The sequence below is a fragment of the Poromitra crassiceps genome (assembly GCF_964638095.1).
Source record: "Poromitra crassiceps genome assembly, chromosome: 22".
Taxonomy (NCBI): Eukaryota; Metazoa; Chordata; class Actinopteri; order Beryciformes; family Melamphaidae; genus Poromitra; species Poromitra crassiceps.
The window spans coordinates 19,852,456-19,872,683 of NC_139647.1; the positions used below are offsets into that span (position 1 = coordinate 19,852,456).

The 20,228-nt window shown below is 44.3% G+C and overlaps 1 protein-coding gene across 1 annotated transcript in view; it reads left to right on the plus strand.

Annotated features, from left to right (window-relative positions):
- Nucleotides 1–13,591: 13,591 nt before the first annotated feature.
- Nucleotides 13,592–20,228, plus strand: part of cct2 (chaperonin containing TCP1, subunit 2 (beta)) — a 28,754-nt gene continuing 22,117 nt past the window's right edge. Inside the window, exons 1-5 of the mRNA XM_083658667.1 lie at nt 13,592–13,671; nt 14,667–14,741; nt 16,409–16,474; nt 18,888–18,999; nt 19,492–19,568. Of these exons, the coding sequence (XP_083514793.1) occupies nt 13,669–13,671; nt 14,667–14,741; nt 16,409–16,474; nt 18,888–18,999; nt 19,492–19,568 (333 nt within the window). The 5' untranslated portion in view covers nt 13,592–13,668. The remainder of the gene's footprint in view (nt 13,672–14,666; nt 14,742–16,408; nt 16,475–18,887; nt 19,000–19,491; nt 19,569–20,228) is intronic.

Consider the following 20,228-nt stretch of genomic DNA (forward strand, 5'->3'; position numbering starts at 1 on the left):
TTAGGCTATCTGAGGATGAGCTCAGGCCTGCTCACCACTTGACCCTGCTCCCATAACTCAGCTATCTGAGGATGAGCTCAGGCCTGCTCACCACTTGACCCTGCTCCCATAACTCAGCGTTTCATAGCAACGCCAGCCCCTCCTGTGGTGGAACAATCCTGTTGCATCTAGTGTCCTCTAGAGAGAGAGTGGCATCAGCGGAGGACCAAAATGCGAGACTCATTAGCCAATGAACAGCCAGGAATGGGACTAGCGCTACTTTTGCTTGCTAAAATAAAGCTGATAATGTACAATTTGATTCAAGGGGGAAAAAAACGTTTCAGAGTACAACACAAACTGTCTATTTTGCTGCAACTTGACAGTGCTGCTGAATCCAGGACCTTACTTCCTGGAACTCTTGAGAGTAAAAAACTGGTCCATTAATGGAGATGTCGGAACTCTTCTATTATACGGCTCTGGTTGCATCACCCCTACTCTTCCTGTCAAAACCCACAAACCCACATGCTCAGCTTGACAGTTGAAACCCAGCACACAAACCTCCTTCCTCATTTGTGTGTGTGTGTGTGCAAGTGACACACTATCTATCTATCTATCTCTGTCTGTCCCACTGATGATGTCATAAATTCACTCACACACACACACACATGAGACAGACATGCACATACACAAAGTCCCAGTGATGAGGGGGCGGCTTTAGCTCAGGAGGTAGAGCGGGTCGGCCAATGACGCAAGGGTTGGCGGCTCGATCCCCGCTCCCTCCCAGCTGCTGTCGTTGTGTCCTTGGGCAAGACACTTAACCGTCCTTGCTCCCGATGGTGTGTGTAGGCACCCTGCGTGGTGTATGAATGGGTGAATGTAGACTACCTACTGATTGTAAAGCGCTTTGGATAAAAGCGCTATATAAATGCAGGCCATTTATGATGTCATCAGTGATGTCATAAATTATGATGTCATAATCAATCAATCAATCACCTTTTATTTCAGACCCATTGGTCCATAAAAAACAATACAAAACATAAAAAGCAATACAATAACATTCAAAAGAGATGCAGACAAAGCATCAGCACAGACACCTATGCTAAAAATAAAACCAAACAGTGTATTTAAAAAAACATATAGACTGCGGGTCCAGTGCTTCCAGAAGCAAGACAGGTACCTTGTGTCACTCTGTGATATGTCAGTTAAGGACACAACAATTTTATTTTTAGATCCAGTGAGTCTACACATGAATCTATGCATAAAATTCCTCAAAACAGCATGAAAAGTAGGTACATTTCTAGTCACAAACATTTCACTTGCACTGCTCCACCTGGGGAGTTTGAGTAGTATTCTGAAAGCATCATTATATGCCACATTAAGTTTTTTCATTTTCTTACTACTATAGTTGCACCACAGGTGGGCCGTATATAGTGGAGTACAGTACGTTCTGAACAAAGCTACTTTAACATAATTTGTACACATGTGAAATTTGCGTGCCAGCATGTTGGCTTGGCCATACAGTTTACCAGACTGACGCTGCACATCGTCATCATCACAGAGATCATCCCTTATCACGTGGCCCAAGTATTTAACTTTCCTCACTACATCTAGCGGTTCACCTGCCAGAGAGAATGAGGGAAAGATGAGCTTCCTGTGCTCCTTGGTTCGAGCAATCATCACCACACTCTTTTTAGAGTTAAACTTGATGTCATACATCATGCCATATCTAGAGCATACTCTGAGTAGGTGCTGTAGGCCAGCACTGTATGGAGACAGTACCACCAGATCATCAGCATATATCATATGATTAGTGAGGCTATCCCCCACCAAGCAGCCAGTTCTACACTCCTTTAATTCTTTAGATAAGTCATCCATGTAGAGATTGAAGAGTTGCGGGGAAATAATTCCACCCTGGCGCACCCCATTGGACACATGAAAAGGTGTGGACATACTCTTCCCCCACCTAGCTTGCATAGTTTGGTGAGAGTACCAGAACTGTAATATTCTGATTAAGTATGAGGGGACACCACGCTCCTGTAGCTTAACAAACAGTTTCCCGTGGTTGATACGGTCAAAAGCTTTTGACGCATCAAGGAAACACATAAATATTGTGCTGTTACATGTTCTGTACTTGTGGACAATTTCCTTAAGTGCATAGATACACAGGTCAGTGCCATGTTTATTCTTAAAACCAAACTGATTATCTGTGGATTCTATGTATTCTTTAAGCCTATCCATAAGGACCATTTCTAGTACCTTGGATAGTATGCTTGCAAGTGCAATAGAGAGCCGCAGGGATGACGTATTTTTGTAGGCTGAATGCGGAAGTCCCGAACTTCCTGGTTCTTCACTGTTTCTGTCTATGGGATTTTTGAATGGGTTTTTGGCGCGATGCTTCAAATAATGTCTGTGGGCAACGCAAGTTTAATCAAACGCGAACCAAGGTTCAGCGGGATAATCTTCACACATGAGGACCACTTTCATGAGTTTTGAAGCGTAACTGCGAGCCCTAGAGGTAAAAAGCTTGTGCTAAGCTAATCCAGAACTACACACAGTGTCGCATAGGCGTCCACGCATTGATTGTGATTGAAGGCGCGAGAGAAAAAATTTCCGCGTTCACTCGTGATGACGTATAATATCCGCGTCGACATTGTAGTCTCATTTAGCTAGCTAGCCACCCTTTTAACGGCACATAAAAGCTTCAAAACTCATAAAAGTGGTCTTCATGTGTGAAGATGATGTTACTAAACACTGGTTCGCGTTTGATTAAGCCAGCGTTGCCCAGAGAGATTATTAGAAGCATTGCGCCAAAAACCCATTCAAAACTCCCATAGGAGAAAACTGTGAAGAACCAGGGCTGATTTCCGGACTCGTTACTGCGGCTCTCTATAGACCAAATCACCGTGACGTCACCATGTAAACAAATTTACTTCTGGGTACCACTTGGGAAAGGCGGCAGGTTTAAATGTGCGTGTTGTCATATAAATGCTGTCAAACCCTCTCGTTGTTTTCGGCCGACTACTTTCAATTTAAATGGTTAAACGGTTGGTAAACATGCTTGTCCGACGTATCTAGCCTTTCTTCTGTGTTTGTTTTATGTAGTGTTAGCTAGCTAATAAAGTTTGTTTGTCTGTCAAACTCGCTGTTTTTTTACGTTACAGACAGAGTAACCTCGCGTCACCAGGCTCTTCTCGGCGAGAAAGAGCCTGGTACAGACAGAGCTACTGACGCCAGGTCAATTTAATTTAGCTTCAAGTCTACTCTAGTCTGGTCCAACAGGTAAATTAGCTAGTCTGGTCTCCACTAACGTTAGTTAAAGTGTTGTTATGAATGATATTAAACAACAACACAACACGGACGAACCATTTTTGTCTTCTTTGTCTGTTTTTGTCTTCAACATGTCAGTTTGTGCCGTCCACCGCCATTATAATGTGTGGACCTCAGGGGTACCCGGAAGTAAATGTAAACATCCCGGTGATTTGGTCTATAGGCCTATAGTTATCTATGCTAGTTAATTTACCAGTCTTGTTCTTGATTACAGGTACCAGCAGGACAGATAACATTGATCCAGGCAGTATTCCATGCATCATTAAACCAGAAAAACATAAAGCAAGTAGCACAGAAATACTATGGCTAGCATATTTCAGGTGTTCCACTGTTATTTGATCCTGTCCACAGGCTTTGTTCATTTTAAGTTTCTCAATGGCGTAGCACACTTCATCTGGCCTGATAGCTACTCCATCACTGTGAGATATTTCACCAATATTAAATGCATCACTCTCTTAACACAGTTAAAAATATTCTCATAGTGTTTCCTCCAGAGCTCTGGAATATTTTCAGGTTCAGTAATGCCATCGATACTAGAAGGCAGTGGCATCTTGCTGTTATTAACCACCTTCACTTCCTTCCAGAACTCAAATACATTATTTCTCTGTAGCTTTTTGGCCATAGAGTTAGCCCTCATGGCCTGCTCATTTCTTTTAATAAAGCATACAGCATATTTGAATCTAGCATTTGTCTGCATCTTGTGCTCACATACTGGGCCTTGCCTAGGTCTACCTGCTAAAACCCAACTTCTGAAGGCTTCTTTAGCCTCTACATGATATTCATGAGAGGTTGTGATATCAGTGATGTCATAAAAGCAGTTTTGTCAGCATCAGTGATGTCATAAGAGTCCCACTGATGATGTCATCAGTGATGTCATAAGAGCACAATCAAGTCCCAGGGGCAGACACTGAAAGAAGTGGGAGTCTAGCTTCAGACCCCTGTCTTCAGCCATGGACAACTGTATGTTGCCAGCTCCAGGACAGGTGATCCAGCATCCCTGAAGTATGCCATCAAGGAGCAGCCAGGGCGAGCCCGCGCAGCGGCCGAGCTGCGTATGGGAGCTGCAGGGCAGGCGAGCCCACGCAGCGGGCAAGCCTAGGAATCGACCGCGCAAGATGGCTAGTTTACCACAAGCACACACACCCTCTCTGTTTGAAACCTGTTAATATGACCTATTCAAGGCCTCACACACAATCTCATTGATTATACACTGGCTGTTATACACATGATCACAGTCGGTTACATTTGATTACCTTCTTATTATTATGATGCGATAAGCTATTAATTACATAAGAATGCACTATTATGCAACATCTATTCCGTCTATTCCTTTTACCTTTTACCAAAGGAAAAAGGAGGCGCTGACTAAGCGAGGCGCGGCACGGCTGCGACTCGGGCACAAGAGAACGGCGTCTGTTTGTTAATCGTATGTTGGTTTTAAGATTGTCAAGTCTCGTCAAAGTTTTGTCAAGTGTACTGGAGTTTGTTTGGGTGCTGGCGAACTAGCTGGCCCGAAGTAAGTGAGTGATTCAGAGACAATAACACGATGGGGAAGAAGACTGCTGGAGTGCTGCTGCTGCTAATGCTAATCACAGCTAGCATCTGCACCGGCACGCAATACAACGTAAACACTGTGCTTCCTGGGGGAAGCGAGCAAGCGACGCGGGTCTACGGCAGGGAATGGCTGCTGTCCCTTCGGGAAAAAGCCACACCAGAACCGGGCCTGCTGGACCACGTTCCGGAGGAGCTGCTGCAACAGCGAGGAGATAGGCGGCCACGCAAACGAGGAAAGAGGGGCGGCATTCAACATCGTCTCCGCCGGAGGTGTAACAAGCCACCGCTACCATCAATACTATTCAGCAACGCTCGCTCCCTAAGGAACAAGATGGAAGAACTTCGCCTGAATACAAGGGTCTGCCACGAATATCGTGAGTCATGTCTCATGATTTACACAGAGTCCTGGCTTCAGGACGACTACCCAGACTCGTTGGTACAGGTACCAGGTTTCACAAGTGTCCGCATGGACAGGAACGATAACTCGGGGAAATTAAGAGGGGGTGGGATATGCACCTATATCAATGATGCTTGGTGCAGGAATTACAGTATAAAAGACACCGTGTGCACCCCTGACCTTGAGCTCATATGCTTAAGTCTAAGACCGTTCTACCTTCCTAGAGACTATGGGACCATCTTCATCTGCGCGGTTTACATCCCGCCTAGTGGAAATGCGTCCAGGGCTGCCTCACGCATAGCAGACTGCGTCCACCAGCAGCTAAGAAACAAGCCAGACGCACCGATGTTTTTACTTGGAGATTTCAACCACTGTAAGTTGGAACTCGCCCTCCCAGGGTTTCAACAATATGTTCACAACAGCACAAGGAAAGACAAGATATTGGACAAATGCTACGGCAACATTAATCATGCATATGAGGCTAGAATCAGACCCCCCCTCTCAAATTCAGACCATAACACAATACAGCTAATACCCACATTCAAGTCAGCCATTAAAAGAAGCAAACCTGTCTCAAAAACGGTCAGTGTGTGGCAAGATAAGAACAAGGAGGAGCTAAGTGGCTGCTTCTTTGCCACAGACTGGCAGGTTTTTCAAGAAGAGGACAACATCGACGGCGCTGCAGAGGCGATCACAGGGTACATCCACTTTTGTGTGGACTTAATAGTCCCAAAAAAGACCATCAGGGTTTACCCTAACAATAAGGACTATATCACCCCGGATATTAAAAACTGCATCAGAAGAAAGAAGCAAGCTTTTCGGAATAACAACACGATTGAACTGAAAACAATTAAAAAAGAACTCAAGGGGAAGCTAAGGGAAGCCAGAAAGCAACATAGCCTACGCGTCCGAGAGGCTTTCTCAAACAAGAACTCAAAAGAGCTGTGGGACTCTGTCAAAGAAATGACCAATTTAAACTCAGAAAAGAAGGACATGTATGTACACAATGAGCTAGGAAAGGCAAATGAACTTAATATTTTTTACAAACGTTTTGATTCTGAGTCTGCTAGGAATGTTAATGAATGCAGAAAGCTGCTAACCACAGTGGTGTGCGACCCGGTAATGAACAGAATAGTAATTGACCAAAGTGCTGTGACCAATGTTTTTAAAAAACTGCACATCAAAAAGGCCAGCGGGCCAGACCGCATCTCTGCTTTACTTCTGAAAACTTTTGCTGAGGAGCTGACTCCAGCTTGGAGTCCTCTATTCCAGCTGTCAGTAGACTCAGGTATTATCCCTGCTATATGGAAAAAAGCTGTAATCATTCCTGTTGCAAAAAAATCATGTCCTAAGGAAAATAATGATTTCAGACCAGTAGCATTAACTCATTCACCGCCAATGACGTCTTTGACGTGTTATCAGCAATGGCCTTCCCCGCCAAGGACGTGTTTGACGTGTTTTTGTTTTTATTGGTGCAGCGCCTGCAGCAAACACTTGCCCAGCCTGTCACACAGACACAGGTCCCTGCCTTCAAAGGGTAGCCGACAGCACGCGATCAAACACATACCGCAGCTGTTGTTTTGAAATTGAGCAAGAGGGAAAGCAGAGAACGGGTAACGCTTCCTTGTGCAGATAGGAGAAACGCCATTGAAACGCCGAGCTGGAGTCGCCTTCCTCTGTGCCAGCCAGGAGAAAACGGGAGAAAGTAATCAAGAGATGTGTTTGATCATCGGAGGAATGAGGAAATGATCGATCAGTTTGCGAGGGCGGTGAGGACGTGTTGAATAGCCGAGGGGAAAACGGGAACGATCATAGATATGACAGGGAGACATGGACGAGGACGGTGTACCAGAACAAATCAAAATAAACACAGGAACAGCTAGGCAGCAGCGGGCAGAAGGCACTCACAGCAGCCCGCTGTCCTTCTCAAGAGCTCTTCAGTTGATTCATGAAATCGCTGGGCTGCTCGCCCTCCAGTGTTGCTCCTGGCCAATCCCAGCGCCACAGGGCGTGGTTATTGCTTATCCTATGTTGGGTTAGAAATCTAAAAGGGGGATCGTGTGTGTGTGTGTGTGTGTGTGTGTGTGTGTGTGTGTGTGTGTGTGTGTGTGTGTGTGTGTCTGTCTGTCTGTCGGTGTGTCTGTCTGTCTGTCTGTCTGTCTGTCTGTCTGCACACTCACACCGAGTAAACTGTATTGTTGAATGTAAAAAAAAAGCACTTCATGTGTGTATATATATATATATATATATTTTTTTTTTGTCATTTGTGTCCTAACGAATAATATTTACATGTCTGATGTCAATACAGTTCAAAATAAAAGAATTGAGAGTGAGTTATGCCTGAGATTGTGCCCTTTTACAAAAATGCTTTTTTCTCCCTTTTCTCTTCCCAGACAGGCTTTTTTGGTGAACATGGGGTGTATAAAAAGGGTTATAAGTAGAGTACAGAACATGCTAAAAGCTAACTTTCTTTTTGGGGGTGAAAGTAGAGACTTAGATCTTCATTTTGAGGTATTGGACATCACTGTAGTCCTAGTACAGAATTTACTGTGGGTCTTGAAAGATGACCAAACATTATGGAAATACTTGGCCTGTGCCAAAAATGCCAGTCAGATATTGGCAGTGAATGAGTTAACATCAATAGTGATGAAATCATTAGAACGTATTATAGTAGAAAAACTACGTGAGGAGGTAGAACATCTCATAGACCCCCACCAATTTGCTTATAATAGAGGTAGAGGCACTGATGATGCTCTAAATTCTACAACTCACCTGATCTTAAAGCACCTTGAGAATCCCTCAGCGTATGCTAGGTTGATGTTTATGGACTTTAGCTCAGCATTTAATACTATTCTCCCTCAGATCCTGTTAAACAGGCTGAAACAGATGGATGTCAACCCTTACATAATTAGATGGTACAGTGCTTTTCTCATAGAAAGGCAACAGCAGGTAAAAGTAAATTCCACTCTCTCTGACATACAGGTCATAAGCACGGGAGCCCCTCAAGGCTGCGTAAGCTCTCCTTTTCTTTTTATAGTATATACAAACTATCTGAAGAATCAGTATCCCAACAATTATATAATTAAGTTCTCAGATGATACAGTTATACTCAGTTTATTGTTTAAAACTTCAAATGTTGACATGTACAAACAAGAGCTAGCAGAGGTTGTGAAGTGGTGTGAGGAGCAGAACCTCATTCTAAATGTAAAAAAAACGAAGGAAATTGTTTTTGATCCTAGGTCTGTGGGGGATCACAGTCAGATCCTGATCCATGGGGATGGAGTAGAGCAGGTGACATCGTATAAGTATTTAGGAATTTATTTTGATTCTCAGTTAAACTGGGCCAACCAAGTTAATTTTGTATGTTCTCGTATTAACCAGCGCTTGCACTTTCTGAGAAGGCTCAGGGTCCATGGAGTGGAAAAAAACATCATGCTGCTGTTCTACAGGGCAGCCATTGAATCCATCATCCGCTATGGCATCACTACATGGTTTGGTAACCTGTCCGTTAAACTCAAATCACAACTCCAAAACCTAATTAAGAGGGCTGGTAAAATTATCGGTATGCAGCCCCCATCTCCTCTCCAAGAGATCTTCGAGGAGACGGCGAGGAAGCAGGGCCTCAAAATTACCTGCGACCCCAATCACATCCTCCATAAAGAGTATGAGATGCTGCCGTCAGGCAGAAGGTACAGGTTACCAAACTGTAAATTGAACAGGTATAAATTTTCCTTTGTCCCACTGTCCATTAAAGCACTCAATAGTAAGAGATAACGCAGACCAACTTAGTACAGCTCATCATGTTCTATTCTTAGGGAAGCGGTGCAATATTTAATAATCTTTCATTTCAACATTTTTCTCTTTCTTTGCAGAGGGCTGGTGCAATACTTTACCACTGGGTACGCTTGATGTATATGTACACTGTAGGAATTTAATGTTAATTGTCGTCTGATTGCACTGTCTATATGTCAATATGTATATGTCTAACGCTGTGTCTCTTGATGCTCAAAAAGAATTTCTCCCAAGGGAGACAATAAAGGCTTATTCAATTCAATCCCGGGGAGCTCTGCTCTTTGCAGGGAGAGAAATGAAATCAACAAGTAAAGTACACTGAGCCATGTTTTCACCACATTTCTTGACCCATGTACATGGACACTCTTATCACCCCATACCTCTCAAAAGAGCTCTCCCGGTTTCACAATTCAACAGAATATGTCGCATAATATGAGACATATTCTGTAGCTCAGACTGCGACTTCAACAAATACAGAACAGAAACTAGAAAACACATTCCTTGCCAGAAGCAAGGGTGACACAAGCTTCCAAACGGTTTGCTCAGCTCACACAAGCTGCATGCCTAAATCAGACCAGACCAATCACCACAGGATCACATGTGCCTTTCAGTATTCACCAGTGGCTTAAGACCTGTCCTGTGTGATTAACAAACACTGGCATATTATCTCCACAGACCTCCACAGCTCTCAGGGGACACTTGGACCACCCACCTCGGATCGTCTACAAACGAACCCCCAACCTCAGGAAGATGCTGGTGAGGACTGACTGCCCACCCAACCCCCCACCCACTCCACTCACGTTCCTCCCACCTGTTAAACCAGGGAACTACAAGTGTGGTAACTGCCAACAGTGCAATTTCACTAGAAGAAAGACCAAAAAATCCCGGCACGCCACGCACACACAGGCAAAGCCTTCAACATCAATGGCATAATTTCATGTAAAACCAGTAATGTGATCTACATGCTCAAATGCCCCTGCGGCCTTATGTACATAGGTAAAATCTCTAGGCCTCTGAAGAACAGAATCTCAGAGCATAGAAGCAATATCAGAAAGCATGATCCCAAGTGCCCTGTTGCTAACCACTTTAATCATATGCACCATACTGTTGCCTCTCTCAGCTATATTGGATTGAGCATGTGCAACTCCCACGGAGCGGGGGTGACATTAACAATCTTCTTTTAACCCTGTAAGACCCGCTGTTGCAGAATTACAACATTTTTTTTTTATCTATAAGGTATAAATGTTTGTTTTTTGTGTCCCCTCCCCTCATAAACATAGTCATTGGGTCATATTGTTCAGTCTAACAATGCTATTGATAGGACATTTAAGTCCTGCCCACATGGTCATGATGTATCACAACTTCCAGAACTTGGCTGAGAATGAACCACCTCCCACCACCTTTTGTTTCATTGGACTGGGTCTCATTGGACTTATCAATTCTAAGTAAGTAAAGTAAAGTAAAGTAAAGTAAGTAAAATGCCTTTAATTTTTTTTGTGATCAGTAAAATTGCCTTGCCTTGCCACTTTCAAAGGCAGTCTCAAAAAATGGCTGAAAACAAACCAGTCATGTACTCACAGGTAGTATGTTTTTCTTCTCTTTTTTTGTGTATTATTAACTTTATTTTTATAAGAGTAATTGCTGCCATGTATTTTAGAGTGTATTGCTGCTACTTATGTTTTACGTAGTTTTAGAGTGTACTGCTGCTACCTATGTTTTATGTATGTTTTATTATGTTTTACATTTTATGTTTATTGTGTTTTATGTATGGGGACAACGGATGGAAATTAGCCTCGTGCTAAATCCGTAAAAAATCCGTAGTGTAAAAATTTTTACACTTTTACTATGTTCCAGGTTTTATTATCTGTTCTATGGTTTCTGTGTTAATTAATTTTGCACTGTCCCGTCCAAATAAACAAATAAATACTATACTAAAATGACTAGAACATGTACATAGTTGTTATTGTGAAATACATTCCCCAAATATGATATATTATATAGGCTATAATAAAAAAAAATCCATAAAACCTTACAAAAACATACTTTTTTGCAAACACTTCATTATCATCTCCAAAGGCCTCCTACAACACCATCTGAAAGGTTGATTTTTTATTTATTTGGGGGCCCACTAGCCTGAGGGTGGTGTTGGGCTACACTACAGTGTAGCTACACTATTTAGAGTTTTTTTCCTACTATTATTGTATGTAGGCCTACATATATTCACATATATATATTTCCTTTCACATCGAAAGAACAAGCCCCCAAAAAAAATATTTTCCCCCAAAATAAAATTTGACAACAATCAATTTCATGAAAGTGAGACCCTAAAGATAAGAAAAATCCTTGTTGTGTTTTGTTCTACTTCGGGTAGGGTATCTCGAAAACGAAAGCCTTTTACAACACATCTGCTGTCGTTTCTAACGTTATGGCCGGAACGTTACAGCTGAACTTCAAGGCCTAAAATAATCTCATTTGATAGTAATGGTGCGTTCCTTTATCGCAAAAATAACTGGGATGTGGAGGCTAAATGACATCACATCCGTTTTGTTAGCGTTCCATTTGCAGAAAACTTGAGCTGGGAAGTTCACTGTTCATTGGTCAGATCCAGTCGCTAGCCAGGCTAGCCATTGTTAGCCATTGTTAGCAATAAATTTGACAACATGGCATTTCGCGGCAATTTGCGCATACAAACACTGCAGCCTCATGTCCACACAGATAGATGTTAGGCAGTGCTGTGTGTACAGCTGATTTAATGAGACACAAACAAAACAGAAGTGCTAAACAACATTACTACGATTATACTACTACTGTTGTTGCGCGGCGCAGCCATCTTGGATTTTTGAGGTTGGGGCTGCTGAGACTCCTACGAGTTTGGAATGGGACATACCAGCTCTGATGACGTCACCGCCCAGCTCATGACCTTTGAAGTCGTAAGATTACCAGTCCCCAGTTATAAAGGAATGCACGATGAAGTTAGGTGTAGGCTAGTAGACGGTTTACCGTTAGAGATTACGTGTTTAGTTTACTGGAAAGTCCCCAATTAACTTAACTAGCTTTCGCCAGTAGGTACAGGATTACTGAAAATTGCTGGGCCGATTTTCCTGAAACTTGGTGGCGGGTGTAGCAAGGAAGAATATTACATTTGGGAGCGGATCTGCTGATTCACTAAATTTGCGTTAGGAGGCTGTGCTACAGCACGCTCTATGGTCGGCGCTACTGTAACACACTGTATTCTCACTCGTTCTCTCTCCTCAGAAGACACAGACTCACCTGCTGTTAATGTCCATCTCCCCTGCTTTCTGTGACGTTAAATATCTGCTAGCTAGATTGCCAATGTGTCATTTGTTTGGTGTGTCTGCTCTGCTGACGTAACCGACGTAACATAACGTGGACAGGACAGGACTATGGTGACTCAACATCTCTATACTTTGCCCTCAGGTTGATTCAGTAGCACATAGACTATGCAAATAACAACTTAACAAATGTATTTACTATGTATGTACTATGGACGCTGATTTTGTACGTCCACATGACATTTTTTTGCAATGTCAGAGTCTGGAAAAATGACAGCTGTTACTGCCAAAGTCTTCTGACCTGTATGAGTGGCAGTGTTGCACAGTGTGGTAAACGGTAGTTATTTCAGCTGCTGTTACCTTATCTGTGTTGGAATCCTGTTTGGGTTTCAGTAGGAACGTATCCATAGTCTGGGAAGCATCCTTTTGAGCCACACGTTTCTTGTGAGTCTCGCATTGTTTGTCGTTTCACATCGTATTCACCTCCGTGTGCAACTGAAAAATCACTCCGGAAACGTCGCAAAACACTCTCTGAGAATCGCCTTGCACTGGTTTCACCCATGGGTAGTGGTCCAGTCCTTATTGTAGCTGCATCTCCTTTTCTTGGCTGTAGTCGCAGTTTCTTCCCTTTCTCTTTCTTCCATGTTTCATATTCCGCGCGCAGCGTCAAATCGACTCGCTGATCTTTTCCGTTGGTGTGTGGGCGGTTGCCTGCATTTGATTTGATCCCAGGACCTCGTGTACCCGCTCCAGTTTGATTGACATGTGACATCAGACATAGCCCGCCCCGTCATGACAGCTTTCCCTCCCTGCTTTCTCCACAGAGACCACACACAGCCTTCATAAGCCAGACTTTAGAAACGCGCATTTGAAAACTTCCCCGTCACTTGGATTATCCCCAACTGGATTGATTTCTCGCTCGCTTCCTGGACTGTCCGTGTCTTCCCCGTGTGGCCATTGAGCCTTATGGCACCACGCCCCCTACATTTAAATAATTTAGATATTAGATAGACATTTTAATTTGTATACTAGAGTAACAGATTCATAATGGAAACATCTGTGTTTCCGGGTTAGGGTTAGGGTTATAAGCCAATTGGTATTTTGTTGGCGACAGGTTTATCTGGGATAATTTCACTGACAGCCAGTTTAAATATAGAGCTATGGCTCCCTCTTGTGGTCATTGTGCTGAAAGTCGCTTCTTTTGGGCTTGTTTGTTGCTTGTTTCTCTCGCGAGATCTACTGCGTCATCGCCCTGGTCCAGCCCTTCTTCCCTGCTCTGTGCTGCACGTCTTGTTCAGACCTCCAGACAGACGGACAGATTAAATCATGGTAAGCTGCTCGTGTTGTTTCTCACTCTGAACGGACGGTACCGGTGGAGCCGCTCCGTGTTCCAGGCATGAAGCCGGATTTCGCTAGCTCTGGACGGCTTCTCTGACTCTGACGTCTTCTGTTGTCTGTCGTGTTAGCTCTCTGTTAGCCTAGCCGTGCTAAACCGACGAGTCTAGCACATGGGCGGCTGATGATGCTCGATAGCATGCTAGGCTAGCTGGTCAACAGCTAAACTCTGCGTCAGCCGGGCGGAGCTGATGGAGCTTTGTTTCACTTCTGCCGGTACCGAGCGGACAGAGAAACGAACAGACCACCGCTGCTAGTATGCAAAGTGTGGGAATGAAACGGAAGGGAAGTCATGTCGTTTTATTGAGGCGTGTGTGACGATTAACAGTTTTTGATGAAAGCTTCTAGTGGTTTCTAGGAGGCGCGCGTGGGGCGGGATCAGGACTGCAGGGCGGGGCGGTGCTGCTCTGAGCTTGGGTGGAGACTCTGGAGATGATGCGCCATGACTGCAGTTATGGAAATCACCCTCCCCACGGGCTCCCAAAATCGTGACTGACAGACAGTTGCTCGAGTGACATCACTGATGACATCACAACTGCCTGAGTGACATCACAGTTGATAGTTGCTCAAGTGACATCACTGATAACATCACAGTTGGTCGAGTGACATCACTGATGACATCACTTCCGTCACAAATTTGTGACTGACACCACCCGCCCACCCACTTAGCCAATTTTAACTAAATAAAGCATAATGTGATTTTTTTTCTTAAATAATCCTCCTGATTAAGCAAAATATAGCATCACACAAAAATGCCAGATTAGAATGATTGAGGACATAACGTTATATTCATAATTTTTGTTTGTGATTTTCACATTGTAGTGATTAATTCATTGTTTAAGGATGATGTGAGGACAGCACTCGATCTGATTGACTAATTGAATTAATTCATCCATTGACTCATTGATTGGTTATCGGTGTTTCTGCAGGCGTCCTTATCGATGGCCCCGATCAACATCTTCAGACATGGAGCTGACGAAGAGAAAGCGGAGACCGCACGACTGGTGGGTGGAATACAGACGTGTGTTTGTGTGTGTGTGTGTGTGTGTGTGTGTGTGTGAGTGTGTGTGTGAGAGAGAGAGAGACGGTGTATTAGGGGTGTCACGATACACTCAGTTTACGATACGATACCCGATATTGGGTTCACGATAACGATACGATATTTTAACAATATTTTTTTGCGATCGATTTGTAAGTTGAGGGGGCATCCTCCACGCTAATTTCAGTAATTTCACCATTTTCATCCTCCGTGTCTGTAACATCCCTCGTCTGTTCAAACAAAGCAATGAAAAGGAGAGCGAGCATACATCAGATGCAGATCAGTGCCACCATGTTCAGCTTATTTTTCTCGCGATATGAGATTTCATCTCAACGATACATATTGTCATGTTTTGATATCGCGATATTCTGTGGGACGATATATTGTGACATCCCTACTGTGTATGAGTTAGGGGTGTCAACGGTTACATTTTCTAAACGTGTACACGGGACCTTTTGGCAGCGTGTCACCGGTTAACTTGTTCTTCTTTTTTACCGCATTTGCGCTATATAATCACTAGAGGGCACTGTCGCCATTCAAATACCTCCCAAACCCATAGACTGCAGTGATGTTCTCTGTGTGTCTGTTCCCTCTTTGTTGAACTCGTTGTCTGGTCCAGAGCGGAAGTAGCAGCAACATTTGCTGTCATTACACGGTCACGGTGGCTCAGTGGTAGTAGAGCTGTCGCCTCACAGTCAGAAGGTCCTGAGTTTGATTCTCGCCTGGGACACTGTGGGCGCTGTGGTTGTGTTCCCCCCCCATATCTTCAGTGCCTACTGCCCAGGTGGGGTATCTCGTCGCAAGGGCCTTTCTGTCTGTGTGGAGTTTGCATGTTCTCCCCGTGCTCCCCCAGGGGTTCCTCCGTATATAACCCCCCCATTAAAAACATGCAGAAGATCAGATCGTCATCGTCATCCGACCAGTGACGACAACATCTGAAGTCGGTCCCCGGGCGCTGTACGAGAAAGCGACCACTGCTCCTGGCCTGCCCCCCGGAGGAAAGGACATGCCTGGATGGGTTAAATGCAGAGGACAAATTTCACCGGCCACCGTCAGCATGTGTGTGTTTGTGGCCGTCCGTGCATGTGTTGATGTAATCGTGTGACAATAAAGACGGGCTTGTCCGTCTGAAATCGTGTTTTCATTACAGTTGCAGGTACTTCTGGAACGATGTTGTGAGTTTTCGAGTCACAAAATTGTCCCTCGTTGGTTTCCCCGCTAGGCCTCGCCCGCTTTATTTACGTTACATTGAGACCGCCGCGGTCACATGGGCCATGCGTCCATTACGTGCAACGTTACTGCACTAATTAGTGTAACGTTAAAGTTATCATCTGTAGCTTACAGGCAGCATTATCACCTCTAAACTGTTTGTTTTTGATGAGAAATGAATGATTGCGAGTCCAAAACACAGTAAAATCATTGTCAAAACTTTATTTAAAAACGTTATTTAAAAGCACAAAAAAAAGACGGGTAGTCGGTTATTGATTTTTCTAAACGCATATGATTTACTATCCGGTACACGTGTACACGGTGACATCCCTAGTGTGTGTGTGTGTGAAAATGTTTTAGCGATGTTTCAGATTTACAAGAGTAAACCTGACAGACCCTGTTGTTAACCGTTTGTGTGTGCAGTCATCCTTCATCGGAGCGATCGCCATCGGTGACCTGGTGAAGAGCACTCTGGGACCGAAGGGCATGGTGAGTCACTCCAGTCTGAAGGAGATATCCATCCGACTGAGGCCTGGGCGATATGGACCAAAAATTATTTCAGTGTATTGTTAGGCTGAATGGCAAAACATGACACATATGTCTCTCTATTTAATTTGTATTTAATTTTTTTTACAAAGTGGGCTAAATTAAATGTTAAAGGGATAGTTCTGATTTTTGGAAGCCTAGTCCTATTTGCTACTTACTTACCAGTGATGATGTTGATTGGTGGATTCCTTTCTCAGCACAATCCATGCTGTTCCTCATAGGTTGAGGCCACGTCTTGTCATAGATGCTGGGTTAGCTGGCTCAGCCTGGCTGGGGGCGTGGTCAGGATGGGGTAAAAAACCCCGTTCTATCCATTCAGCAAAGTTAGAATTTAGCTGATAGCCCAGCCCAGGCAGACACGATCGGGGATTTAACCACCGCAGTAAACGCACATCTGAGCAGATGTCTTGTGTTCTGCTCTAGAATCCCCAAACCTGTAGTTTAGAGCCGCAGCACCGTCTTTTGGTGAGTCAGCCCATGATATATATCGGCGGTTTTACCCCACTCGCGCGCCAGCCGTTTAATATATTGTGGGCGTTCCCAGACATGCGGACTGTCTCTATACCAGCTCCAGATCGTTACCGTAGCCACAAACCAATACAAGGTCACTGGACTAGGGATGTCGAAAATCATAATTTTCTTTGACCGACAACCGATCCTCATTAGCCGACAATTGTCGGTTAACCGAGAAGATTAAAATGCGTATTTTGACTGTCTGTGCCCCATTAAACCATTACCACAACAAATGCTTGATTTTTTTTCATTAGAAAGCGTTTATTTTTACATCTACAAGCAGAAGAAAACACATTAACAAAACGAAAAGACAAGTTGAATCATCCAGCCATCTAAACAAAAACATTCCTCCGATAGGCTATACTGCTTAGAGCTGCACGCTTTGCATATTAAGGACACGTCAATTGACACGCAGCCGCCCCGTGAAGTACTTTGAGTGGATGACAGCCCAGGCTGCAGGGCGCACTGACAAAGCGTGCATCACTACAGTATCTTCTACTTTTAGCAATATACATGTATAATACCTGCTTTTGGTCTCACTCCTTCTCCCTCTGTCTTCACGCACGCAACGAGGGCTATGCTCTTGCAGGGCTCCACAACAGTCATTATGAAGACGAGTCCGTATGCACTGTCAGTAGCTGCTTTCACACCGGCTTTGAAAGTGTCAATGAATGCAGTCTACAAACAATCCGTCTCTCGTTGTGAAACAATTCCTCCGAACTGCTCTGTGTTGGACAGTAAAGACTAACGTTAATTGTTACTTTTCAATCGTCAATTAGACGCATGTCTGCATTTTTGTAACATGGTAAAAAACTACTGTTTGATCATTGAGTGCGAGCGTATGCATGCGTGTGCATGATGAACATGCAGAGAGGGAGGGAGAGAGAGTGAAACCGAATGAACCATTGAAGAAAAAGTAATGTGCACGTTCCATCAGGTTTGACTCCAGACACGGACGTGCGCAGTGCACTCTGAACGCAGTGAGGTGAGCAAGGTGTCGGGTTTCAGGCCATGCGCTCCTGTCCTGACCAAACTGAAAACCCTGTTTCATGACAGCGGCTGGAACACAGAAGCAGCAGAGTGACTGGCTGGCTGTAGTCTGCACAGGGCAGGCAGGGCGTCAGGGGACTGAGGGGAGAAATGCATCGCACTTCTCCTGTCTGGTCAAAGCAGAGGGGGGCGGGGCTGTGGCGCATGTGTGGAGCGGACAGAGAAGTCAGTGCTGCTGACAATGCACACTGCTTTTCTCTCAAACATTTGGAAAAGCCTTTCTCTAAATGAATGTTGTGCTGGCAGGAGCTTTTAATTCCTATATCCTGCTGCTACAGTAACTACTTGTTAACATTGCTTACAGCGAAGGAGGAAAAAAAACACCATATTGGCAACACGTTGTATGCCAATTTAATATGCAAATTAACCGTTTGACCGACATGCTTAACCGACCAATGACGTTGTCGGCGGTTAACGGTTAACCGTCGACATCCCTACTGGGGACACGCTCCCGTCTGTGCAAGCTGACTGAGGCTCACTGAAAAGTAGTGTGTCTGTGTGTGTGTGTGCACTGTGGAGGACATTTCAGTGAGCCTCAGTCAGCTTGCACAGACAGGAGCGTGACCCCATTGACCCTTGTATTGACGAATAATTAGCGTGGTCAAACGCAATCGAGTTAAGCCCCTCCCCCTTGGTGTGAATGCACAGTCAGACCACATGTAGTCTTGTCCATATATAATATCCATATATTGCGCAGCCCTACTACAGATGGTCAATATGGCTTTGGGGCATTTTGCAAAAAAAATAAAAAGTCAAAGTGCATTGATCACGTCCTCTCGTCTCCTCGGCTCAGGATAAGATCTTGCTGGGTGGAGGCAGAGAAGCTTCGGTCACGGTGACCAACGATGGAGCGACCATCCTGAAGGCCATCGGTGTGGACAACCCTGCTGCCAAGGTCCTGGTCGGTGAGTGACCCGCGCTTTGTATTGCTTCACTTTCAGTTTTCACACTCAAACTTTGGGTTTTTCATTGGAGCGTTGATACATACCGGTAATCAGAATTTCCCATGTAGAGTTGATGCGTTCAAACCTGGCTTTCTGGTTGACTTTTATTAATACTATTTTTTATGTTTTTTTTCCCCCTCTCCATACTGGGACCTCTGGTTCTGCTGGTTAACCCATACTAACAATTATATTTAGTATTTTAAGGAAAAGCCCCACAGAATTTCTTTCTACACAATTTGCTGTGGAAGCTGTGTGAAGACGTGGCTACACACATCAAATCAATTTTCTTAGAAAAAATTTAAAGTTTGATCGATGTAAGAAAAACGTCTGCTATGGCCTCATACTTTGACCGATTTGAAAAATGCCAATGGGTTTGTGCTCAGCTCAGCGAGTACCTTTTAAGTGCCTTTAAGGAAATTATATAATTCCTGACTGGCTCCTGTGGTTCTCCAGACATGTCGAAGGTCCAGGATGATGAAGTTGGAGATGGAACGACGTCTGTCACCGTGCTGGCTGCTGAACTGTTGAGGGTAATCTGTATGTCTGTCTGCCTGTATGTCTGTCTGGCTGTCTGTCTGTCTGTCTGCTTTTCTGTCTGTCTGTCTCTCTGTCTGTCTGTCTCTGTCTCTGTCTCTCTGTCTGCCTGTCTGTCTGTGTCTCTGTCTGGCTGTCTTTCTGTCTGTCTGTCTCTCTGTCTGTCTGTCTGTCTATCTGTCTCCTTGTCTGTCTCTCTGTCTGTCTCTCTGTCTGCCTGTCTGTCTGCCTGCCTGTCTGTCTGTCTGCCTGTGTCTGTCTGCCTGTCTGTCTGTCTGTCTGCCTGTCTGTCTGCCTGTCTGTCTGTCTGCCTGTCTGTCTGCCTGCCTGTCTGCCTGCCTGTCTGTCTGCCTGTCTGTCTGTCTGTCTGTCTGCCTGTCTGTCTGTCTGTCCGCCCGCCTGTCTGTGTTTGAGGTTGAAACCATTGACTGTATAAAAGACAGAGGACACGTCTCTACTTCCTAACACACACCATGTCCATATTTTTCGTCCGAAATTGTCGCACCTTTAAAAATAAATGACGCTCATGTTGTGTCACTCACGTTTGCACACTGACTCCAAAACCTTCGTCCATCGAGCTGTTGGACCCGTGTGTGTATATTATATTCTAATATATTATACAATATATTACAATATTTGATCCTTTTCTCACTCAC